A 25,688-nucleotide genomic window follows, 5' to 3' on the forward strand; every position below is an offset into this window, starting at 1 on the left:
AATGATGCCTGGTGCCTATTTATAGCATCCCAGTGAACGATTAACCGGGGCCAGGCTAGCAGCAGCCGAATGAGAGAGGCTTTTGCTTCCCTTGCAAGGCCAACAGCCACATTTAGGGCAGGTTAAGAAGGTCATGCTAGAGGGAGGACTTTTCTAGCTCTCGGAAGATCCATGTGCCACGGCTTTATCACTTCTGTCTCCCCCTCCCCCCCCCCTGCGCTCTCCCCCACACAGATGGGACTGTGGAATGACCCTCCTGTGTCTCTGCTTTCAGCATCCATCTGTGTGGATGTGGAGGGCAGGGTGGATGTGTGTGGGTGGGAGGGTGGGGCAGGTCTGTTCTGGAACTGCGTGTGAGAGAGAGTGTAGGAAGGAGAGCTTTGATCCGTTGAGCAGTGTCTGCTGAGCTCCTACTGTGTGCCAGACACCTTCAGGCCCCTTCTTTGCAGCGCATTGCAGGCCCCACTGGGCTGAGGGTGCAGAGGAACCCCTCTGGAAGGAGGGCTTCGCCCATGTGCTGGAACGTTGGGATCCCTACTGACATCCTACATCAGCAGCAGAGCACAGAAAGGATATTTCCATTTTCCTTTCTTTTTAATAGACTTTGTTTATGTTTTTACAGCAGTGTGAGGCTCACAGTGAAGATTGAGTGCAGAGTACAGACCTTTCTCATACGTCTCTTTATCTGCCCTAAAACTCCTCTGTGCTCTGCCTGTTCATCCCTCCCTCCCCCGCAATCCCTGGCAACCAGTGATCTTTTTACCGTCTCCATAGTGTTGCTTTTTCCAGAACGTCCTACAGCTGGAATGGTACAGCATGTGGCCTTTTCGGCCTCTTCATCCAGTAATAGCATTTCAGGTCAGACATTTTCCTTTTGTCGCGGTGATTGTCCTTCGGAGACCGACGTGCAGCATCGGGAGCCGGAAGCAGTGTGGAGCGGGGAGGTGAGGGGTGAAAAGTGATAGCGGGGCACAGGTGGAGCAGCCGGCTGGTGCTGTGGGACCCAGGCTCCGGGAGCAGGCAGTTGGCCGTGGCTGTGACTGTGATTGTGCTCTAGGCTCAGGGAGCAGGTGCGTTGGCCACCGGGACTCCGGAGCAGGAGACCTGGATTCACATCCCAGCCTCTTCACGGACCAGATGGTCTCTGTCCCTCCTAGGTCAGCTGCATCATTGGGAGAACAGAATAATAGCAGTGACACCCACATCGCACACTTGTTGTGAGTCTTTTTTAATATATGTATTTTTAAAATTTTTTTTAACGTTTATTTATTTTTGAGACAGAGCATGAGCAGGGGAGGGGCAGAGAGAGAGAGGGAGACACAGAATCTGAAGCAGGCTCCAGGCTCCGAGCCGTCAGCACAGAGCCTGACGGGGCTTGAACTCACAGACCGCGAGATCATGACCTGAGCCAAAGTCGGACGCTCAACCGACTCAGCCACCCAGGCGCCCTTGTTATGAATCTTTGGTGGGAAGCACCAGTAGGTGTCTGTTGAATGAATGAATGAACCCACTGTGTGCCCGCCTCTGTGCAGGGCAGATAGTCATGGGTTTAAGTTCCCACTCTGCCATTCAAAAGCTGTGTGCCCTTGGGCAAGCATTAACCTCACCAAGACTCAGCTTCCTCATCTGTAAAATGAGTGCCAATACCCATCTCTCCTAATTACCCTGAGGATGAGATGGAGTCATGCCCCTAATCAAGCCGCCAGGCTAGGGAACACTTTATAAATAAATGTATAAAGCACTGATTGTGTGCCGGCCACTGTGTTAAATGCTTTTGATGTATTATGCCTGTGAGGCTAATACAAATATTACCCATTCTACTGATGGGAATGTTGAGGTTCAGAGAAGGGACATGATTTGCCCAAGATCATCTGTGCAAGAGCTGGGGTTTGAATTCTGGAAGTTTGACTCGACAGCCCGGTGCTCATACCCGACCATAGGGAACTTGGAAGAGAGGGGAGTCATATCAGCTTTGGGGGGGGGGGGAGGGGGCTCTCCGGAGGGAGTGAAGAGAAGGGCCTGTTAGTGAGTCCTGGAGGATGGGGTGGTTTCCCCAGAGTGGGAGATGGAGGGAGGAGTGGGTGGGGACATCAGTGGAGGCGACTGCACTAAGCAAAGGCAGGGAGTGGCAATCATGTGAGTCACACAGAAGGAACAGCACGTGTGACCGGAGCTGGGTGCGTGCAGGAAACGGGGAGGGGGAACAAGACTTGGCAGGACCATACAGGAAGGTCAGGCCACACAGTGGAAACAGTCACAGCTTGCAGCCCTGCCCCAGCCCTTGCCAACCCACCTCCTGTGCACCCCACCTATAACAAATTAAAAAGTAAAAGCTACCAGCTATTTCCATGTAGGGCTCTTCCCTGCCACTTTGTCCTTACATCTGTTCCTTCCTTTGAGCTCCAGGGTGGCTCTGTAGAGGCAGTTGTAGGGGACGGTATCACCTCCTCCAGGAAGCCCTCCCTGACCTCCTGACCTACCTCCTCAGGTCAAGTTTCTTTGTTACTTGTCCTCATAGAACCAGATTCTTTTGCTGCAGAGAACTGGCCTCACTTGGTCCTAACGTACCCATTCGTGGGACTTGGCTAATGTCTATCTTGATGGACTGGTGCCTGCACAACGACAGGAATTCTGTCTGCTTGGCTCCCAGTACCAAACTCATAGGAGATGCTCCATAAATGTTGAGTGAATAGGTGACAGTTTTGGCTCCTGTGATAAATGCTGGCAAGGCAAGCGTTCACAGAACATGGAAGAGGTACACTGATCCCTGCTCGGGTAGGGAGAGTCCAGGAAGGCTCCCGGGAGGAGGGGACATCTGGGCTGAAGCCTGAATTGCTCTTAGCTGGCTGGAGCATGTAGGGAGGGGCACCTGGCCGGAGGCACAGGTGAGCGAGGGCACAGAGCGGAGCCCATGGCGCCGCCTTTGGGGAGCAGCGTCTGAGGGTCCGTGGTCCAAGGCACAGCCGGAGACGCTGCCTGCTAGGTCCTCGGCACCCAGGGCGCTCGCAGGGGAGGCAGAGCAGCAAAACCTGCCCTCTGCTCTTCCCCTCTCCTCTTCACTTTGCCCAAATGCCGAGAACGATTTTTAAAGCCACCCTGACACCCTCCAGATACCCTGCATTAACCAGCCTCTCCGCTGTGAGTTTCTGGCAGACGAGAGAGTCAAGGGGCCTCCGTCTCTTTAGGTACTGCTGGCTCAGTGTTACTCGCCCACCTGCACTGCCAGGCGCCGACCACCTGGGACCCCAGCTGGGGTGGGGTACTCCCTGAGTCAGGACTGAGGCAGCAGGCCTCGGAGGAGCAGATGGCAACCGGGCTGGTTTTTATTTTGGCCTCATATGCGCCCCAGGCACAGTGCTGGGGGCTTGATACCAGGGGATCCCCTGGGCCAAGTCCAGCCTTTTTGTGAAACTGCTCTTGAGCAGAGAAGAATGGTTTTTACATCCTAAAAGAGGGTTATAAAAACAAGAGACAGTGGGACAGAGACTCTGTGTGGCCTGAAAATAGGTTTGACAGATGGAATAAGTGAAAATTCAGATTGGTGGGGTCGGGGGGTGGTGGTGGTGGTGCGGGGCACCTGGCTGGCTCAGTCAGTTAAGCTTCAGGCTCTGGATTTCAGCTCAGGTCACGGTCTTGGGGGTTGTGAGATTGAGCCCTGCATAGGGCTCTGTGCTTGGGATTCTCTCTCCCTCTCTGCCTCCGCTCTCTAAATAAATAAATAGGGGCGCCTGGGTGGCGCAGTCGGTTAAGCGTCCGACTTCAGCCAGGTCACGATCTCGCGGTCTGTGAGTTCGAGCCCCGCATCAAGCTCTGGGCTGATGGCTCGGAGCCTGGAGCCTGTTTCTGATTCTGTGTCTCCCTCTCTCTCTGCCCCTCCCCGTTCATGCTCTGTCTCTCTCTGTCCCAAAAATAAATAAAAAACGTTGAAAAAAAAAATTTAAATAAATAAATAAACTTAATTTTTTTTTTTAAAGTTCAGATTGCCTGGTTGAATCTGAATTTCAGGAAAACAAGTAATCTTTTAGCATAGGTATGGTCCATGCAATATTTTGTACATACTTGCACAGAAAAGAAATTCCTTGTGTATCTGAAGTTTAGGTATCGCTGGGCAGCCTGTATTTTATCTGGCAGTTCTATTCCAGAACCTGAAGTGTTTGCTGTCTGACCCTCTCCAGAAGATACTGCCCACCCTGGCCTTAAACACACAGCAGATGAGATCAGACATCCAAGGGACTTAAAGACACTGCCTGGATCAAAACTCAGTGAGCTTTAGCTGCTGGTGTTAGTGCTACTAATATAATCAGAGTGATCACCAAACATATATTGAGCACATGCTGTTTGTTTGCCTAGTCAGCGTCCTAGAGATGGACACTAAACGCCCTCAGATGTATAGTGGAAGTCAGGCCGTGATAAATTCTAAGGAAACGTCTACAGCAGCAGAAGGGGGTCGGGAGTGGAGCTCTCTTTTACACAGGGTGGGTCTGAGCCCCTGCCCCCATTCTGAGCGCTGTGCGTGTGTTTTTATGAAGTCCGCACATGGCAGCCCAGATGGGTGGTGTGAGTGTCATCTCCATTTCACAGATGAGGAAACTGAGGCCTGAGGTCACCTCGCTAATGGCAGAATTGGAGTTCGACCTGGGCCTAGTGGCTCCCTAAACTCAAGTTTTTGCTGACTTCCCTCAGGCGCCTTCCTTTACATGGTGCCAGCTGCGTGCTGTGAGGCCCTCTGCCCAGATTTTCCATAATCCTTATGACAGCCCTGCACCCTGGGCTGTATTATTCCTATCCAGGCACAGGAGGGGTGAGCACAGAACCCTGCCGAGAGGCAGGGGGGAGTAGCGGCTGATCTGAAACCTGGCAGGGTTCAAGGTAGGCAGCACGAGGGTACCTTGGTATGGGTGGGCAGGTGGTGGGAGTGAGGAGAGAAGACAAGGCAGGCCCCAGAGGCCCGGGAGCCCTCTCTTCTGGCTTTGCGGGTTGGTCCGGATTTCCCTGCCTGATTCCCTCCTGAGATTACACCTCCTATATGTTGTTTCAATATTTGCAGGTGGAGGGTGGGAGGGCGGGGCTGGTTTCTGAATGGTTGCAGGGTGGGGCTGGAAGTGTGCTGGGGCCTCTGCTCACTGGTGGCACGAGGAGGGGTGGGGTCACAGCCCCAGAGGCCACCTAGGTCCTAAATAGCCTGTGGATGAGAAGCTGGGGTGGGTGAACAGAGCCTAAGAGCCCCTTCGCAATTGCCTGTTCACCTAACTCACACTCATGAGCATCCACTGTGGGCCGGGCCGTGAACCCTACGGTCACTGCCCTCTAAGAGTGGCTCCTGCCTGTACAATTCCTACTACGTGCCAGGTGCTGTCTCATTTGCCGATGACGTGGGGTACTATTATCCAACACCCCATGGTACAGGTGGGGAGACTTGTCCAGTATCATGAGTGGTCAAGGATTCAACACCAGTTCAGTGACCCCACGTTCTGGCTCCTAGCCTCTCAACTGCCTCCTAACATCCTGTCGTTAGAGCTAATAAGCTGGTTTCGAAAGAAGTGAGCTCCCCATCATTTGGAGGAATGCAGGCAGATGTTGGAGGACTCCGAATGGATGCTGGGCAGAGACGAAATCTTTCTGACCACTTTGATCTTTGAAGTTGGCTCCCCCTGCCCAAAGGACCCCCACAGGACATGGTTGTAACAGTCATATCCGGGTGACCCAGGTCTCCTGACTCCCAGTTCAGTGCTGTTTTGGTCCCCACGTTGGGCAAGACTGAGGAACCCCTTCTCATAGGTTTCTTAGCACTTTGGGATTTCACAGGACCTGACCCATTTCTGGGCAGGTTGGAGGCAGAGCTGACTGTCAGACCTTGAGTTCAAGTCCTGGCTTCGGACTTTCCTGGTTGTGTGCCTTAGGGCAAATCGCATCAATTCAGTTTACCAGTCTTTAAAACGGGGAGGAGAGGGGCACCTGGATGGCTCAGTCAGTTAGGCATCTGACTCTTGATTTCAGCTCAGGTCATGGTCTCATGGTTTGTGAGTTCAAACCTTGCATCAGGCTCCGTGCTGACAGCACAGAGCCTGCTTGGGATTCTCTCTCTCTCTCCTGTCTTTCTGCCCCTCCCCCACTCACATGCACACATGTGTGCTCTCTCTCTCTCTCTCTCTCTCTCTGGAAAAAAAAACTTTAAAATGAGGATGAGGGGCGCCTGGGTGGCTTAGTCGGTTAAGCATCCGACTTCAGCTCAGGTCATGATCTCGCGGTCCGTGAGTTCGAGCCCCGCGTTGGGCTCTGTGCTGACCGCTCAGAGCCTGGAGCCTGTTTCAGATTCTGTGTCTCCCTCTCTCTCTGACCCTCTCCCGTTCATGCTCTATCTCTCTCTGTCTCAAAAATAAATAAACGTTAAAAAAATTTTTTAAATAAATAAAATGGGGATGATAATATTTTTGTGAGGATTAAATAAGGTATTCTGTACAAAGTACATGGCACATAGTAGGTGCTCAGTAAACATACTCTCTTACTCTTAAGCTGGGCAGTAACAAAACTATTTCAAATGGTCTCCAGCTTCTGCTTTGAGGCCTTTGTTAGAATAAAGACCCTGGGTCTGAATCCTGCCTCCTCTGCATGACCTTGGGTGGGTTATCTAATAGCTCTCTGCCTCAGTTTCTTCCATCTGTAAAATGGGACTATGTCGGTAATCTATCTTGGGTTGTCATGCCATAAACAGTCCCAGGAACACCATGAGTGCTCAAAAAAAAACAAAAGAAAAACAGTGAGCTTTTAGCATCATAAAACTCCTACTATGTGCTAGCCAGGCCTCCTCTTTTGCAAATAACACCCCATTGAATCCTCACCCCTGGACATGAAGGGCTGAGCTGGATGCAAACACAGGTCTCGGTGGCTGCAGTCGCACCACCCATAGCCACTGCCTCTGTGCTGCCTCAGTCAGGCATGATTCTGGGGCCAAAGCTTAGAAAATCACATGGGCTTTTATAAGGAGCCAGGATGCCACACTGCCACCGCCATCCCTAGACCACCCCGAGGTTCCTTAAAGCTGTTGACCTCCACAGCAGATCAATTCCAAGCTCATGCCTGGAAGCCTGAGAGGGGAAAGGTGGTTGAGCTGCATTTCAAAGGCCTTCTGTGGCCCTCTACCCCGTGCCCACAGGTGCGGTCGGTTCCCCTGGGGATGGGTCCTCCCCTGGCCAGTTTGGGCCATAGCCTCTTCCTGCAGTGAGACAGTGCCCTCTCCCGTGAGGCTGTAGGGACTGACCTTCCGGGGGAGGCTTTCCCCCCCTGCCTTTTTAATTTCCTCTTCTGGCCTCAGGCTGTCAGCGCATTATTAAGTTCCAGGGAAGTCGGGAGCCAGCAGACAGAACCCTTGTGAGAACCCCTCCCTCAGGCTGAGAACTACGCCCTTGGTGCTGTGTCCCCACCTCCACTACCCACCCCGCCCCAGATCCATCCCCAGGAGCCTGCCTTCCCTGGGGATTACGCTGTCTGGGTTTCAGGGTCCATAGCTACAAACAGACAACCTTCATTCTGTGGGGTTTGGGCTTGAGACAACATGTGTATACAGTCTGGGTAACAATAGGAAACAGATGATTCCTCCAAACTGAGCGCATGAAGATGAATTTAATAAGGGTGCTATTGACCAAGGCAGGGTGGGGTGGGTGGGGAGAAGGGTGCAGCACCCCGCGGTTGTAATAGTGGGGAGCCGGGAACTGTTGCCTGCCCCAGTCTGATATGGGAAGCAAGGAGAGGTGGCCAGAAGGGACTGGCTGTGTGAGGAAGGTCCCCAGACAGGAACCGTGACTGCTGAGTCTCTTCCTAAGGATTTTGGCTGCTAGTTTTCTGTCTCCTCTGAAATCCCCCACTGCAATGTAAGCATGCGTGAGAGTAGCTTGGAAAGCTTGATCAACACCCCAGAGTTGCTGCCTCTGTGGCTTCTGAGCATCTGTATCTCCAGCCGGTTCTCAGCTGGTTCTGGTGCTGGTGCTGAGGCTGCTGGGCCCTGCGTCAGCACCACGCTTGCCCTGTACCTGTCCTAGCTTGTCCTACCTTTTGGCTCTTTGGACCGAAAGGTCTTCCAGGGCAGGACTGTCAGACTCCATCCCTGCTGCTCTGTGCACCCCGTGTATCTGGGCCTTTGTCCTGCTGAATTCACCGGTGTTTGAATGGTTTGCAACTTGTCCCTGTTGACTATCGCCCAGATGCACCCATGCTGTATCTTGGCGGTCCCTAAGTGGCAGCTGTAGCCGAGATGGAGGTCAGCATGCAGGTTTATTAGGGTGTGCCTTGGGGATTAACACCCAGCGGAGCCAAGTGAAGCGAACGGCGGTGGGCCAAGGGAGAAGATGGGTCACGAGGCTTTCATAGAAGCCCTGTGGGGAGTTGCCAGCTTGCTGGGATGGCCCTTCACACTGTCCCAAGTTGGGGGCAAGGATGCCAGACCTTCACAGCCTACACATTCCCGTCACCGGATGGTGGCCTCCGGGGAAGCAGTGAGACCTTGGAGGAGGCTCTCCCTGGGGCTGAAGGGATCCCTGTCCTTCATGGGACTGGCAGCTGAGGGCTCTCCAGGAGCCCTCCTAGCAGCCTCCAGTCCTGAAGTGGTCTGTGTGGCACATTGTGGCACCTGCCACATCATCAGAACCTGCCCACGGAGCCAGGGAAGGGACAGAGGCTTTCTCGTGGCCGCCACTGCCCTTCCTTCCCTATCCCTGAGTCCTGTGACCCCTCGACCCCCGGCCAAGAAACCCTCTTGGATCCCTCAAGTACACAGAACCCCCAGCGAAGACCCCTGCCCATGGTTTTGCCTACAGCTGAGTTCCAAATCTTAGTTTTGTTGGGCCCAGCCATCCTGTGACACAGAGAAGCAGAAGTCCCCCAGACCCTATCCTGGCTCGTGCTGAGATGTGGAATAAACGCATCAGTGCTGTTATCCACCACTTGTGGTGATTACGGGGTCCTCCAGGCCTTCTGGAGAGAGGGAGAGGAAAAGGAAGGGATTGTGTCTTCTGTCATGTCCCTGAGGCCGGCAGTCCCAGGGAGTACATCTGACTCCTGTTTCTGGGGCAGAGTGTGGTGGGTAGAGGCTCCCTTTGGAGTCAGATTGACCAGCGTACAAACCTCAGCAAGGTGACCTTGGATTTTCTGATGCCCTTGGCTAGGTAGTAACCAATACCTCTGAACTTGTCTGTCAAGTGGGGTGGCAGTGGCCACCTGGGAACTGTGTTGTGAGGATTATGGGGGGCCGGCCCCATGTCTCAGCTCAGGCAGCCAAAGCAGAACACCACAGATGGAGTGGCCTAAACAGACATTGATTTCTTGCAGTTTGGAGGCTGAGAAGTCCAAGGCCAAGGTGCTAGCCCATTCAGTTCCTGGCGAGGGCTGTCTTCCTGGCATGTAGATGACCTTTTCCCTGTGCTCTTCTCCTCTTCCTCTTTTTTTAAGGACCCCAATCCCATCCTGAGGGCCTCACCTTCATGACCTCATCCAACCCTAATTTCCCCCCAAAGGCCCCACCTGCAAATACCATCACACGGGGGCTGGGGTAGGGCTTCAGCATGTGAATCTTTGGGGACACAAGCATCCAGTCCATGACACCGTGTATGCTTAGCCCAGTGCTGTGCATTTAGCAAGTTGGAGCATTATTATTATTTTCAAAGACAAGCCATTGGCTGAAGCTTCTAGAATAGCATCAAGAGCCTGGGTTGACACTCTGCTTTGGCCTCCTGTTCACTGTGTGACCTCGGGTTTGTGGCTTAATCTCTCTGATCTTAATTCTCATGGTGTGAGAAATCGGTATAAAAGTAGAACCATGGGGTGCCTTGGCGGCTCAATGAGTTAAGCGTCCAACCTCGGTTCAGGTCGTGATCTCATGGTTCATGGGTTCAAGCCCTGCGTCGGGCTCTCCACTACTCTCAGCATGGAGCCCGTTTCAGATCCTCTGTCCCCCTCTGTCTCTGCCCCTCCCCTGCTTGTGTTTTCTCTCTGTATCTCTCTCAAAAATAAACAAACTTAAAAAAAAATTTTTTAAATAAAAATAGAACCAAGCCTCACAGAGCTGTGGAGAGGGTATAGTGAGTTAATAACATAGGTAACCCTAGAACTAATTCATCACTCATTCATTCATTCATTCGCTGGCACAGAAGAGCTCATTCAGAGGGATACGGATAGTGAGGATACGGATGGTGGGAGTATCAGTCTGCCCTGGCCGCCATAACAAGGTACCACACACTGAGTGGCTTAAACAACAGAAATGTATTTTCTCACAGTGCTGGAGGCTGGAAGTCCAAGGTCATGATGTCAGCAGGGTTGGCTTCTGCAGGCCACGAGGGAAGGCTCTGTTCCCGGCGTTCCTTGTGGATGGCCCTCTTCTCCCCGTGTCTTCATGTGGCCTTCCCTCTGTAGTGGTCTACGTCCCAATTTCCTCTTATAAGGACACCAGTCACACCAGATGAGGCCCCACCCTCATGACCTCATTGTAACATAATTACCTCTGTAAAGATCTTGGCTCCAAATAGATCACATCCTGAGGTCCTAGGGGTTAAGGTTTCAGCATGTGATTGGAGGGCAGGGACACGGTTCAGCCCATCACAGTTGGGGAGGTGAAGGCATCCTGGAAAGTGGGAGTTGGGTAGGTCTTTGAGGCCAGAGGGGTAAACTGAGGCCCCTCGGGGCAGTGCCAGCCTGAGCACACCTACTGGTTGGTAGCACAGCCAGAACTTAGAGCTTAGGGATTTTCCATCCCAGCAACCTTTTGTGGACGGAGCAGGTGGGTCCTGGCGGTGACTGCACTAGCCACGGCGGGGGGGGGGGGGGGGGGACGCGGGCAGACGGCAGGGCCCCTGCGTCACAGTCACTCTGGCAGGCGACAGGCAGATGGCCACCTCCGAGGGGCAGGCGGACATTGGCAGGAGGGCTACAAGCTGCCTGAGAGAGGGCTGGCCCCTTCGAAGAGCTGGGGCTGGCCCTGTGTGTGGGGTGGTCAGCTGCGTTAGCGCTCCCCCCCGTGCTGTCCCCTTGTGTGACACCAGGGCGGGCAGCCTGGGCCAGCCCAGTGGTACCAGACATTCTCACGCAGGATCAATGAGTTGGAGAAACACACTCCTGTGTGTTTCTCCTTGATCCCACACTCTTCCTGGACGATACCGCAGACACAGAGGTGTGTGGGTTTGCTACACCTCAGGCAGTTCTCTGACGCCAGCCGGGTGGCCGCCCCTTAACCGAATTCTGACGCTAGCTGCCTGGAGTCAGTGTCAGGTCCCACAGGTTAGGGGCCCCAGTCCTGCAAGACTGTCCCCCACTTGAGGTGCAAGTCTCAGATTGTCACCTGTACTTCTTTGTTGGTTTTGTTTATCTATTTTTGAGAGAGACAGAGAGCGCGTGTGCATAAATATGGGGAGGGGCAGAGAGAGAGGGAGACACAGAATCCAGAGCAGGCTCCAGGCGCTCAGCTGTCAGCACAGAACCCAGTGTGGCTCACGAACTGCAAGATCATGACCTGAGCTAAAGTCGGACGCTTAACCGACTGAGCCACCCAGCTGCCCCACCCCCTGTACTTCTTGATAGCCACATACTGGGGTTCCCCTAGCCCCCTCCTTAGGTTTGATCATTTGCTCATAGGAGTCAGGGAAACACTTAGGTTCACCAGTTCATGACAAAAAGGTACGATACAGGACGCAGATGAACATCCAGATGGAAGAGGTGCATAGGGCAAGGTCTGGGGGAAGGGCGCAGAGCCTCCGTGTCATCTTGTGACACCCTTCCATCACCTCCATGTTCGGCAGCCTGCTCTCCAAGCCTCATACTTGGGGATTTTTATGGAGGCTTCATTAACACAGACATGGTGAAGAGTGAACTCAGTCTGCCTCCCTGTCCCCGTCCGCGAGAATGAGGCATGGGGCTGAAAGTTCCAAGCTTCTCATCATAGCTTGGTCTTTCTGGTGACCAGTCCCCATCCCGAAGCGATCCAGGCGCCCGCCAGGCATCACCTCATTAGAACAAAGCACATTCCTCTCACCCAGGAGAGTCCAAGGGATTTAGAAATTGTGTGTCAGGAACTGAGGTCAAAGGTCAAATGGTAGAATAGAAGATGCCCCTAGCGCTGTGATCACTTAGGAAATTACCAGGGTTTTAGGAGCTCTGTGCGGGGAACTGGGGGCCAAGACCAACAGGTATATGTTTTTTTATTATTTCGCGGTCAGCAAACTGTTGCCCAAAGGACAAACCCGGCTCTCCACTTGGTTTTGTAAATAAAGTTTTATTGGAACACAGCCACGCTCATTCATTGGCATATGGCTGCTCTCCGGATCCAAGGGTGAAGTTAAATACTTGAGACAGAGACCAGATGGCCAGCAAAGCCAAGAATGCTTACTCCGTAGATCTCTACAGAAACGGTTTGCAGACCCTTGTTTTTGTGCTTCTCTGTCTATAGTTCTAGGTACCAGGTTCACCCCTGGAACTTCCTTGTTGTGCTGAGAACAACAGTGTCTGCTGAGAACCCGCTTCCTGGTTCACAGACAGCTGTCTTCTCTCTATGTCCTCACATGACAGAAGAGGGAAGGGAGCTCTCCAGGGTCTCTTTCATGAGGTCACCAATCCTACCCATGACCTCATCACCTCCCACAGGCCCCGCCTCGTAATACCCCCATCACACTGGGGATTAGAATTTCAACATAGGAATTTGGGGGGAACTGAAACATTCAGTCCATTACAAGGAGTGTCCTCCTCAGAGCCTCAGTTTTCCCCCTCTGTAAATGGGGAGACTATTACCCTGAATTGTTGGGATGATCCCATGGGGCAAGGCAGGCAGGAGAGAACTTCACAAAGTGCCACACTCTCGGGACTTATTCTCTCCATTCTACCTGCTGATAGCCTCCACCTTGCTGTGCGGGCAGCATGGAGCCTGGAGCCTGCTTCCCCCTCTCTGACCCTTTCTCTCTCTCTCTCTCTCTCTCTCTCTCTCTCTCTCTCTCTCTCTCTCAAAAATAAACAAAATTAAAAAAAAATCAACTGAAAAATATTTATTTACATTATATTAACACATAGTATCCACACTTGTAAAAATTGTGGTAAAATACACAACATAAAATTTTGCCTTCATCATTTTTAAGTTTGGTAGTGCTGAGTAATTCACATTGTTGTGTGGTCAGTCTCTCTTCGTCTCACAAAACTACAGCTCTGTACCCGCTAAGTAATAATTTCCCTTTCTCTCCTCCCCCCAGCCCCTGGCAACTACCATTCTGTTTTCTGTCTCTATGAACTTGCCTCCTCTAGGCACTGCTTATAAGTATTTTGTCTCTTTGTGACTGGCTTATTTCACTTAGCGTGACATGTTCAAGGTTCACGCATGTAGTGGCAGGTGTCAGAATTCCCTTCCTTTTTTTTTTTTTTAACTTTATGTGTATGTTTTGAGAGAGAGAGAGGGATGGACAGGCAGAGGGAGAGAGAGAGAGAGAGAGAGAGAGAGAGAGGGAGAGAGAATCCTAAGCAGGCTCCACACCATCAGTGCAGAGCCCGACACAGGGCTCTATCCCACAAACCATGAGACCATGCCCCAAGCCAAGATCCAGGGTCGGACACTCAACCAACTGAGCCACCCAGGTGCCCCAGAACTTCCTCCCTTTTAAGGCTGAGTTATATTCCCTTGAATGTGTCTGCTACATTTTGTTTATCCATTTGTCCATCAATGGACACTTGGGTTGTTTCTGCCCTTGGCTGTTGTGGATAGTGCTGCCATGAACACGGGTGTGCAAATCTCTCTTCAACACTCTGCTTTCAGTCCTTTGGGGTATATACCCAGAAGAGAACTGCTGGATCAGATGCTGATTTTCTGTTTAATTTTTTGAGGACCTGCCATCCTCTTTTCCTTAGGAACCGCACAATTCTACATGCCCATCAGCAATGCACGAGAGTTCCGATTTCTCCATATGTGCACTCACACTTGTTATTTTCCATTTTTCAATAGGAGCCATCCTAATAGGTGTGAGGCAGTCAGTATCTCATCACAGTTTTGATTTGCACTTCCCTGATGATGAATGATGTTGAGCATCTTTGCGTGTGCTTCTTGACCGTCTGTTTATCTTCTCTGGAGACGTGTCTGTCCAGGTCCTTTGCCCATTTGGGAATCAGGTTGTTTTTTATTGTTGAGTTGTAGGAACGCATCATACAGTCTAGACATTAGCTCCTTATCAGATACACGATTTGCAGGTATTTTCACCCATTCCATGGGTGTTGCCTTTTCACTCTGTTTATTGTGTCCTTTGATGTACGGAAGTTTGTTTGTTTACTTTGACGTGGTCCAGTTTATTTCATGTTACTTTTGCCTGCTCTGCTTTTGGTGTCACGACCAAGAAATCGTTGCCAAATCATGGCGCTTCTCTGCTATGCTTTCTTTGAGGAATTCTGTAGTGTTCGCTCTGGTATTTAGGCCTTTGATCCATTTTGAGTTGATTTTTGTGTATGGTACAGGTGAGGGTCTCACTTCATTCTTTTCCATGTGGACATCCAGTTTTCTCAAGAGCATTTGTAGGAGACTGCTCCCCCCCCAACACTGAATGGTCTTAGCATCTTTGTCAAAATCGTTTCATACGTACTGATAGACGTGAGGGTTTATTTCTGGGCTCTCTGTTCTTCACCACTTGTATTTATGCTGGTACCTCAAACTATGCTAGTATTTTTATTACCATAGTTTTATAATGAAGTTTGAAGTCAGGAAATGCCAAACTTCTAGCTTTGTTCTTCCTTTTCAAGATTGCTTTGCCTATTCATGGGAGTCCTTATGACTTTTAGGATAGATTTTCCTTTTTCTGCAAAAAAAACCCAAAACCAAAAACAAAAAACAAAAACACCACGCCAAAACAACATCAACAAAATGCCATTGGGATTTTGATGGCGATTACACGTAGATTGCTTTGGGTTTTATTGACAACAATATTAAGTCTTTCAATCTCTGAACACATGGGAAGCCTTTCCATTTATTTGCATCTTTAAAAAGTTCTCTCGGGGTTCCTGGGTGGCTTAGTCGGTTGTGCATCCAACTTCGGCTCAGGTCGTGATCTCACAGCTTGTGGGTTCGAGCCCTGCATCGGGCTCTGTGCTGACAGTCCAGAGCCTGGAGCCTGCCTCTCTCTCTGTGCCCCTCCCCTGCTCATGCTTTGTCTCTTTCTCCTTCAAAAGTGAATAAACATTAAAAATAACAACAACAATAATAATAATAATAAAGTTCTCTCAGCAGGTTTACTGTAGCTTTCAATATACAGGTCTTTCACCTCCTTGGTTAAGTTTATCCCTAAGTATTTTATTCTTTTGGATGCTACTTTTTTTTTTTTTTTAGTGTTTCTTTATTTTTGAGACAGAGAGAGCATGAGCAGGGGCGGGGCAGAGAGAGAGAATCCGAAGCAGGCTCCGTACTATCAGCACAGAGCCCGACATGGGGCTCGAACTCAGAAACCGCGAGCTCACGACCTCCACTGAAGTTGGACGCTTAACTGACTGAGCCACCCAGGCACCCCTGTTTTTGATGCTATTGTAAACAGAATATTTAACATTTTGTTTTAGGATTGTTCATCGGTAGTGTTTAGAAATACAGCTAATTTTCACGTTTGGGTTTTGTATCCTGCAACATTGCTGAATTTATTTATGGCTGCTAACAGTTTTCTTGTGGAGTTTCTGGGGTTTTCCGGGCATAAGATCAACCGAGATCATTTTACTTCTTTCTTTCTGATTTGCATACCTTTGGTTTCTTTTCCTTGTCCTAATTCATCTGGCTAGAGCTTCCAATGCTACGTGAAGTAAAAGAGGCGAGCAGAGGTGTCTTTGTCTTGCTCTTGACTTTGAAGGAAAAACTTTCAGTCTTCCACCATCGCATGAGATGGTAACTCTGGGTTTTTCATACATGACTTTCATACGTGACCGGTAGTTTCTTCCTGTTCCTAGTTTGTGAGAGTTTTTATGATGAACGGGTGTTGAATTTTGCCACATTCTTTTTCTGTATCAGCCGCGATGTCCATGTGGTACTTTTCTCTTCGTTATGTTAATGCTGGTGTCTTGCGTTGGTCGGTTTTTGTGCCTTGAACCCTCGCTGCATCTTAGCAGTAAATCCTACTTGGTCATGGCGCTTGTGGAGCTCTCCGGATCCTGCCGAATTCTGTTTGCCAGTGTTTTGTTGAGCCTTCTGACGGAGTCACTCTTTGGAGACATTGGTCTCCAGTGTTCGTGTCATGACTTGCTTGGCTTTGCTTTCCAAGGTGATGTCAGCCTCATGCAACGCAAGTATTCCCTCCTCTTCCATTATTATTATTATTTTAGAAGAATTTGAGGAGGATTGGTGTTAATTCTGATTTTTGTCGAGTCTTTCTCTCTCTCTCTCTCTTTTATTTTTTGCTCTTAGTCAGTCTGGCTTAAAGGTTTGTCAATTCTGCTGATCTTTTGGAAGACTCAACTCTTGGTTTTGTTAAAACCTACCCTTGTATTTCTTTTCTTTCTTTTGTTTATCTCTGCTGTGACATTGCGATGACCTTCCTTCTGCTAGCTTTGGGTTTTGTTTGTTCCTCTGTAGTTCCTCGAGGTGTCAAGTTAGACTGTTGATTGGAGACCTTCCTTGTTGTTTGAACATAAGCACTTCCAGCTGTAAATGCCCCTTGTACCCTGCTTTCTTTACATCCCCTGGATTTTGATACATTGCCTTTTCCTTTCCATTTGTCTCAAGATACTTGCTGATTTCTCTTGTGATTTCTTCTTTGACCCGTTGGTTGTTGGAGGCTGTGTATGGTTTGGGGCACCTGGGTGGCTCAGTCAGTTGAGTGTCTCTCTCTTTTTTTTTTTAAATGTAATTTATTGCCAAACTGGCTTACATACAACACCCAGTGCTCATCCCAACAAGCGCCCTCCTTAATGCCCATCACCCATTTAGCCCATCCCCCCACCCACCTCCCCTCCAGCAACCTTCAGTTTGTTCTCTGAATATAAGAGTCTCTTATGGGGGCACCTGGGTGGCTCAGTCAGTCGAGGGACTGACTTCGGCTCACGTCATGATTTCACGGTTCGTGAGTTCGAGCCCCACATTGGGCTTTGTGCTGACAGCTTGGAGCCTGGAACCTGCTTCAGATTCTGTGCCTCCCTCTTTCCCTGTCCCTCCCCCACTCATGCTCTGTCTCTCCAAAAATATATAAGTGTTTAAAAAAAAAAAAAGAGTGTCTTAAGGTTCAGGTCATGATCTCACAGTCGTGGGTTCAAGCCCCGCGTCAGGCTCTGTGCTTATCAATCTGATGGGTGTTCGAGAGCAGCCACTGTGGGGACGCTGGAAGCAGGGGAATTTTATTCTCCTGAACAGGTTACTGTTTCAGCCAGAATAGAGAGACCAGGTGAGGTTTTAGGCAAGTAACACTGCAGGCACCCTGTGTGCCAGGCTCTGTGCTCAGCACATGGTGTGCGTTACCTTGTTCAGTCTTCCCGCAGCCCCATGAGGCAGGTGCTGTTCCTATACGCCCTTCACCCAGTGAGAAAACTAAGGTTCAGAGAGGTGATGTGATTTGACTGTGGAAACACAATCAGTAGCCACAGTGGCCAGGATATGGCAGCTGGAGCTGAGATGGGGGGAAAAAAAAGTCCTAAGCCAAAAGTCCAGCCATGGCTTCCTAGCTTTGTGGCCTTCAGTAGGCCAGTTTGCCTCCCGACCCTCAAGTTTCCACACCTGTAAACAGGGCTGATTCCAGGGGTTTGGCTAGGTAGTTTTCAGACTTGGAAATGCTGCTGGCGAAGCCCAGCTTAGAGCTTGCTTAGCTCAGAGGTCAGCGCTGTTCACGGGGTGAGTGCTGACTCGGTTGTGTGGGGCAGACACTGCAGGGCATGGCCAGGGATGCTCTGAGTTCTGTTTTCCCCTCCAGGAGGCAACTGCAAGGAAGGGGAGAGGGGCATGGAGAGCCTGCGATCGCTCTCCGGTGGGTGCACTGCTGAGCTGGCCTGGCTGAGGCCGAGTAGGCCACGGGGCAGCCAGGAAGGGAGCGGCTGCTCATGGAGGGGGTTGGATTCAGAACTGCTCCTGTTACCCCATGTCGCAGCCCTGGCAATGCAGAGCTGGGACCGGCCTTTGAGGTCATCTCTCTTGGCCTCCTCAACCTCAAGGTGGGGAAACTGAGCCTCTAGAGAGGAGAAATGCATGGCTAAAGCCCCATGGTGACGCTGGGCAGACTGGGGGCCAGAATCCAGCAAAGCAGAAGGGTGTTCAGGCCACTGGAGAGTCATCTCTGTGAGCAGAGGCACAGCTGCCCTTTCAGCACTGTGTCCCTCACTCCTGGTGCATCAGGGGCGCTCAAAAAAGATTTGTTGAGTGTGTGAGGATAGTAGGAAAACACACCCCCAGGGAGTCAGACAGCCTGGAATTTGGTGTCTGCTCTGGGCCAGCTTTACTTCTCTGGGCAAGTTTGCTTCACTTTGCTGAGCCTCGGTTTCCCAAATTGAGATCACAGACCCAACTGGTAGGTGCCTGAGCAGGGATTGGAACCCAGAGCTGCTAGATTCCAGGCCTGATTTATCACTATACCTTCCTGATTCTTTTATATACTTGTTTCCCCTTCCTTCCTTCCTTCCTTCTTTCCTTCCTTCCTTCCTTCCTTCCTTCCTTCCTTCTTTTTCTTTCTCTTTCTTTCTTTCTTTCTTTCTTTCTTTCTTTCTTTCTTTTTTTCTTTCTTCCTTCCTCCCTCTCTTTCTTTCTTTCTTTCTTTCTTTCTTTCTTTCTTTCTTTCTTTCTTTCTTTCTTTCCCTGCTTCCAAAAATATTTATTGAGCACCTGCTATGTGCCAGGCACTGTTTTGGTCTCCATGGATACAGAAGTGAACAAGATAGGTGAGGCCCTGGCCTCAGGGAATTTATATCTTAGAAGAAGGTAATAGTAAGCAAGTAAACAGGACAGGAATAGCCTATGTACCCAGAAGGGACTGTAACGAGGTGTGAGTGGTGTCAGGGGAGGGCTGTGTCAGATAAGGGGCTCAAGGAAGATGACATCTCGTGTGACACCTGAGAAGAACCAGCCAGGCAGAGGGCCTGAAGACATAATTCAGTAAAACATGATGCTCTCACAGGCCCTAGGCCTCAGACTTACAGAAGGCGCCATGAGGAGGGCATGGAAGGAGAGAAGTTATCAAAGCACCCCAGATGGCCTCAGAGGGCCAGGAAGGACGACACGGCCCTTGGGGATGACCGCACCCTGGGTCGCGTTTGGGTCTCCCCGTCCAACTGCCTCTGCCCTTCCAGGTGAAGCAAATCATGGAGGAGGCAGTCACACGGAAGTTCGTCCACGAGGACAGCAGCCACATCATCTCCTTCTGTGGTGAGTCCGTGGACCCTGACCTGGAAAGGGGCTTTTTCTCTGTGGGCTGCCTTGGGGGAGTGGCGTCTTTGTGCAAGGATTCTCACACTGTGTTTTGACTTTGTGACTCTGAAGTTATTTTTGGATTCCCGGGGGTCTCTGTGAGGGAATTTGGAACCACGGAGAAGTCGAGAGAAGAAAGGAAGAATGGCCTGTGTACCCAGCAAGAGTTAGTCACTGCTGACGCTGGAGGGACTGCCTTCCCCTCGTGTGGGCTCAGTTCACGGCTACCCATCCCCCTAGTGACGTTGGTCTCGCATCTGACGACAGACTCTGCACCCTTTCCTCACCCTGCCTGTGGCTGTTGCCAAATGAAGGGGGAGGATGGATGGGCTTTAAAGACATAGGGAATCGGGAGCCATTGATCCATCCTAAGGGCTCATGTCCAGCTGGCTCAGCAGAGGAGGCAGGCCTAGGGCTCGGAGCTTAACTTGTATCCTTGAACCAGCTGTGCTCACAAGATTCCAGAAATAAATAACCGTGCTGCCAGGTTCTTAACTGTCCTTCCACAATGGCTACAGACACATGTTTTACGTGTCCCCACAGTCAGGGTTCAGCTTCTAATCCATGTGTATGTATAAGCAGGAATGTTTCTTTCTGCCTGAAAACCTTTTCATTCCATGACTGGAGTGTCTCGCAATGGAGGACGTGCTGTATCTCCCCTCTCGCGCTCTTGGCTCCGAGGAGAGGCCAGAGCGAGGAGACCTGGTCGGCCCTCAGCTTCATCCAGATGGCTGGAGGCACTACCCATGGGAGCACATGCTGTGACCTGGGAGCCCACTGCTATCAGTTTAGCCCCTTTGCAGCCAGGCAGACCTGGGTTCAAATCCCTCCTCTGCCATTTGTTTGTTGGGTGACCTTGGCAAAAAAAAAAAAAAAAAAAGAAAGAAAATTGAGTTTATTTGGAGAGAGAATGTGTGGGCAGAGAGAGGGCAGAGAGGGAGGAAGAGAGACAGAGAGAATCTCAAGCAGGCTCTACGCTGTAAGCACAGAGTCTGATGCGGGCCCCGAACCCATGAACCATGAGATCATGACCTGAGCCGAAGTCGGACGCTTAACCAACTGAGCCACCCAGGCGCCCCCAAATTTCTTTTTAAAGTGAGATATGTTTATTAAATTACATATATATGTGTGTGTGTGTGTGTGTGTGTGTGTGTGTGTGTTTATATACTTGTATGGGTATATATAGGTGTATATATATATATAAGTCTGCATATGTACATGTGTATATACGCATAAATGTTAACATGAGAATGTATATATGCCTAATTTTTTTTTTATCCTGGACATCTCTATTTGCAAAGAAAATAGTAGGCATACTTCAGAGTGTGCGACCATGCTCACCTGTTGAAGATTTAGAGGAATAGAACGGATAAAAATCATGATTCTCTAACTCCAACCCCAGTGTTTGGATGAGGGAGGAAGGGTGATGTTACTGCAGGGTGAGGCCTGCAGGGGCTCCCTGTGGTGTCTCTGCTCCATTGTGCCTTACAAGCCATTGTCAGAAAGACTCGAGGCATGTCTCCAGTGCTTGAACAGTTAATTAACTTATCGCAGTCTAAACAAAAGTGTAGTGTGTGCAAGCAAAAATGAAGATATTTCAGAGAGGCTCACCCAGAATATATTAAACCCATGGGCAGATTAGGCAATAGGGTGGGCATCCGTTCAAAGCCAAGTAATCGCTGGGGCACCTGGCTGGCTCATTCAGTAGAGCACGTGACTCTGGAGCTCAACGTTGTGAGTTCAAGCCCCACGTTGGGCGTGGACTGTCCTTAAAAGAAAAACTATAATCATAACGTTTTGAAAAAAGTCAAATAATTGCCAACAAAAATAAACCAAGACAAGCAATTGCATCAAACCTCTCAGTATTTCTCCTTGTGTGCAACATAACCTTGGCCAGGCTCTTAACCCTCAGACTGCTGGAGTATTCCTTCTGTGGAGTCACAGTAACTAGAACGCTCACTTCTTGGGTTTTTTCCACAAGGATTAGGTAAGGTAAACCTTAACACTGGTCTCACACCCAGCAGATACCCAATAAGGAGTAGCTCTTAAAATATGCTCAGTTTTTCCATCAACATCGATTATGCTCCTATGATATACCAGAGTGAGCTCCCTCCCAGTCTGCTGTGTAAGACAGAAGATAAGAAAATACTCAATAAAGTGCTGCTGAAAGTATCAGAAATAAGACTGGGGCCATCAGAATGGCCTGCACAGGGACTGTTTCCCGGGGGGAGGGGGGTGGGGGGAAGACACTAAGGCCCAGAGAGGGAAAGCGATTTGCCTGAGGTCACATAGCAAGTTAGTGATAGAGCCCAGGCTACTGCCCAGGTCTCCTGCTCTGAGCAGGGCTGGGCGGGGTGTCCAGGGGAAACACAGACATGGGAAGATGATGACAGTCCTCTCTCTTCAGATCCGTTGTGGCGGCACAAGTGTTGTGAGCACACTTTAGGCTCAGACCTGGGTTTGGATCCCAGCTCGTCTGGGTGGCCCTGGGCAATTCAGTTCCCCTCTTAGGGCCTCAGTTTCCACATCTGAGAAATGGAGATGGCGTTCCTTTCTTCCTTGGCTGTGGCAGAGATGGAATGGGATCCATAATGTTAGCTGTTCCTGGAATCACAATAGTGGTGACGATCATGTGATTCTTCAGCCCAGATAAAGCCCACCAGTCCTGTGGTCAGCCTCCCCTCCCTCACTGACAGGAGTAATAGCTAACATCCCTAAAGCGCTCACTCTGTGCCCAACTATGTGAAGTGCTTGCCATGCATTTTCCCCACCTCGCTTGCTGCAACCATGTCAGATGCCTGTTCGTACTATCCCCATTTCACAGATGAGGATACTGAGACACAGAGAGAGGAAGTCATTGCCCAAGGTCACGCAGCTGGTTAGTGTCTGGGAGAGGATATGAACACAGTCTGACCTCGGGCAGCAAACACAGGTTAACTGCTAAGCTCTCCTGCTCCCTTTTGAGGGAGTGGAAGGCAGAGAGACGTACGTGATTTTCCTTTGATGCTTTCGTGGATTTCGCGATTCTGGGGCGCCCCGCTCTCCAAGGCGCCTCTGTGTGGCTGAAGACCTGAGCTGGGCTGGGTGCTGGGGAGCACGGGTAGGGCAGGGCCTGCTGACCATTGTGTCCCTGCAGCGGCTGTAGAGGCCTGCGTCCTGCATGGGCTGCGGCGGCGGGCGGCTGGCTTTCTGCGCAGCAACAAGATTGCAGCTCTCTTCATGAAAGTGGGCAAGAACTTCCCACCGGCCGAAGAGCTGAGCCGCAAGGTGCAGGACCTGGAACAGCTGATGGAGAGCGCGTGAGTGCGGAGCATGGGGTATGGGCTGGAGCGTTCCCGCAGGGGACAGTCCAGGCTCCTCCCTGAGCTCTGCCAGAACCCGCACCTCCTGGCACTGTCTGCACTCTGCTTTCGCTCCTCAAACCCGCCAGACTCTCCTACCCTGGGGCCTTTGCACATGCTCTACCTACCACCCGGTTCACACGCCTCATCTTTCAGGGCTGGTGCCTTGTCATCATTCAGGCTTTCCCCCAGTTAAGGATAAACTCCAACCCTCACCCCATTTCTCTTACATATCACTCTGTATTTTCTCTCCTGTGGTTATCACCACCTCTAATTATTCATTCCTTTGTGTACTTTTTACTTGATTGTTGTCTATCTCTCCTCCTTGGCTCTGAACTCCACGAAAACAGGCCACTAAAATCTGTTATTCCCCATTTTGTCCCCAGTGTCTGGACAGTGCCCAGCACCTGGTAAAATGCTCAAGAAATGATTGTTGAATGAGTGTCTGCTGTTAGCCAAACCCATTCCACATGCAGGAAGACCAAGTTTAATGAAACTACTGTGGTCTCCATCTGCATGGACCAGATACTGACACTGAGACAACAAGGGGGACGGTGACTTCACTCACACGCCTGGAGGGCTGATTTCCTGGGGGGAGGGCTCAGGGCCTGAGGGCACGTACGTGAGAACCTCCCACCAGAGTCCCGACCGCACAGTTTGACTCTACGCCAGAGCCGCGGTCTGGAGCCTGGTCAGGGCTGGCAAAGAGCTTTCAGCTTCCGTTGGTGCTAGCAGCCGCCCACAGGACCTTGTTGTGAAAGATCCCGGAGCCGTGATTGGGCTTCCCGGGAAAGAATGTGTGGATTGATTCGCCGTGTGTGTGACGGGCAAGAGAAGGGAGAGAGAGGCGCACATGCTGTGTGTGCCGTGGGTGATCACTCCACCTCAGCGGGTGGGAGATGGTCCTTTCCCTCCCTTGCAGGCTGTGCCAGCCCAGAGCTGCCGTCCAGAACTGTGGGACAGGCAAGGCTGTGGACTTAGCGTCACCGGCTCCCTTTCGGAAGCAGACTCCTCAGCCACTTGGTCTTCAAGGTGCCTTCCAGTCCGTATGCTAAATTCCCAAGTGTTTGCTGATAACTTCCGAAAGGGAGCGATTTCCATGGGCCTTCCATAATATCGGGAATGACTTTCTCATGGAGGAATTAGAGATACCCATGCCAGGTGGTAAGGGAGAGCCATTCATTTCATTCATGCAGTCGCTCATTCATGAGAGAGGGAAGGGGATAGAGGGAATGAGAGAGAGAGATGAAGAGAAGTATCGCTATGAGAATCTGGCTTGCCCATCAACAGTATATGAAGGTGTCTGTTTTATCGCATCTTCACACTCACTGGGTGTTCTCATTTTTTCAACATGTCACCCACTTGCCAGGAGCAATGTGGGCTTTTGTTGTTGTTTTAGTTGCCGTTCCTTCATTCCCTAGAGAGGTTGGGCATTTTGCTGTTTGCACATTGGTCCTGTTGGATCTCCTTTTTTGCAAATATTCCTCCTCCTTCTGTACTGGTCTTGAAGGCGAAACCAGATTCAGGGCCTCCAGGAGAATGTGCGGAAGCTGCCGAAGCTGCCCAGCCTGTCCCCACTTGCCATCAAGCACCTGTGGATCCGCACTGCTTTGTTTGAGAAGGTCCTGGACAAAATTGTGCATTACCTGGTGGAAAACAGCAGGTGAGTGAGAAAGAGCAGCCGCCGTGGCGTGCTCTAGCGTCACCTTCTGGCCATTTTGGGAACTGCACCCTATGGCACAAAGCAACTTTCTTTTCTCTCGTGTTGACGTGCACTTGATTTGAAAGCAGTTAGATAAAGGCCTTCTGGATGTTTGCCTCTAAATGAGCTCAGCTTAGAACCTGGGACTATTCAGGTACTTCCTGATAATATAGGATCTTCAAATTTGGAGTGAGGAACAAGGATCTTGCAATCTTAGGGATCTTTTTCCTCCCATGCATTAAGCCTACAGTCTACTTGCTAACTGTGGTCCTAGAAGAGTCATGTAGCTTCTCTGTGTCTCTGCTGCTCTTTTAATAAATGGGACAGGGATTGTTGCCATTCTGGAGAAGAGGTGAGAAGGGGAGTTAGTGAGTACACAGTGTTTTCGGAATGTATGATACTTTTTTTACATTTTCTATTCTAGCTCAGATTAACCTGGTGTAAAGGTTTTAGACTATGAGTACTCTTGGCAAGCATTCATCCATGCATTCATTAATCCAGTAAATATTTAATCGGCACCTACCATGTGCCAGGCAGTAACTGAGATGTTGGAGATACATTGGTCTTAACTGTCATGTTAAGAGCTTGGATATTATGCTAAGAGCACAGAGGAGCCAGTGAAGAATGTGGGCTTTTGTATAACTTGAGACTCTTCATGGCTAACACTCCTTCCAGCCATAGACAGATGGGGAGAGAGAGATAGACAGGGGGAGTGGGAAAGAGAAAACACGATGAGGGAAATATCTGAGAATCTCCTCATCTCCTGGTATATGAAAGTGCCTGTTTAACCACATCTTCACATGCAGTGGGTATTATGATTACCTTTTATTCTTTGCCTGTTTGCTAGGAAAATACATATGAAAGGAGAGAGCAGAGTCCTTCCTCTCACAAACCTCACATAGTTGCAGGGAAAACAGGAAAATAGTAATTGTGGTAATATGTGGTGAGTATTCCAAGTCAGGTGGGTGGTGTTTAACTTCCTCTGGGTGGTCAGGAAAAGAATCCTAGAAGACATGGCAGTTAATCATCAGTTTGAAGGGCACGTAGGCATTAACCCGGTGAAGTGGGTAGGGAAAAGAGTGTTCCCAGCCAAGGGAATAGCAGGTGCAAAGCCAGGAGGCAGGAGACAAATTGGAAGAAATCCAGGCTCTGGAGTCCAATTAATCTCTTCACCTTCTAGTAAAATGTGATACGTCTCTGCCCCGTGCCCTCGCATGGGTGCGGGCCTCCGGAGCTCTTGCCTTTGGCATATGACCTTGTGTTTTCTGCTGAATGAGTCGGT

At 50.4% G+C, this 25,688-nt stretch overlaps 1 protein-coding gene across 10 annotated transcripts in view; it reads left to right on the forward strand.

Annotated features, from left to right (window-relative positions):
• The window catches only part of SGSM1 (small G protein signaling modulator 1), a 96,785-nt gene that overhangs the window by 13,103 nt on the left and 57,994 nt on the right, over positions 1 to 25,688 (forward strand). For 7 of the 10 annotated variants that reach the window (XR_009251133.1, XM_058693076.1, XM_058693075.1 and 4 more), the window contains 3 exons: positions 19,246 to 19,321; positions 22,500 to 22,662; positions 24,215 to 24,367. Coding sequence is in view for 7 of the 10 variants with exons in the window: in XM_058693076.1 (XP_058549059.1) it covers positions 19,246 to 19,321; positions 22,500 to 22,662; positions 24,215 to 24,367 (392 nt within the window). In the remaining 3 variants the exon portion in view is untranslated. Of the gene's footprint in view, positions 1 to 19,245; positions 19,322 to 22,499; positions 22,663 to 23,155; positions 24,368 to 25,254; positions 25,350 to 25,688 lie in introns of those variants that run through there. The other 3 variants (XM_058693082.1, XM_058693083.1, XM_058693081.1) reach the window with 3 other exon arrangements.

This window comes from Neofelis nebulosa, chromosome 11 (genome assembly GCF_028018385.1).
Source record: "Neofelis nebulosa isolate mNeoNeb1 chromosome 11, mNeoNeb1.pri, whole genome shotgun sequence".
NCBI lineage: Eukaryota > Metazoa > Chordata > Mammalia > Carnivora > Felidae > Neofelis > Neofelis nebulosa.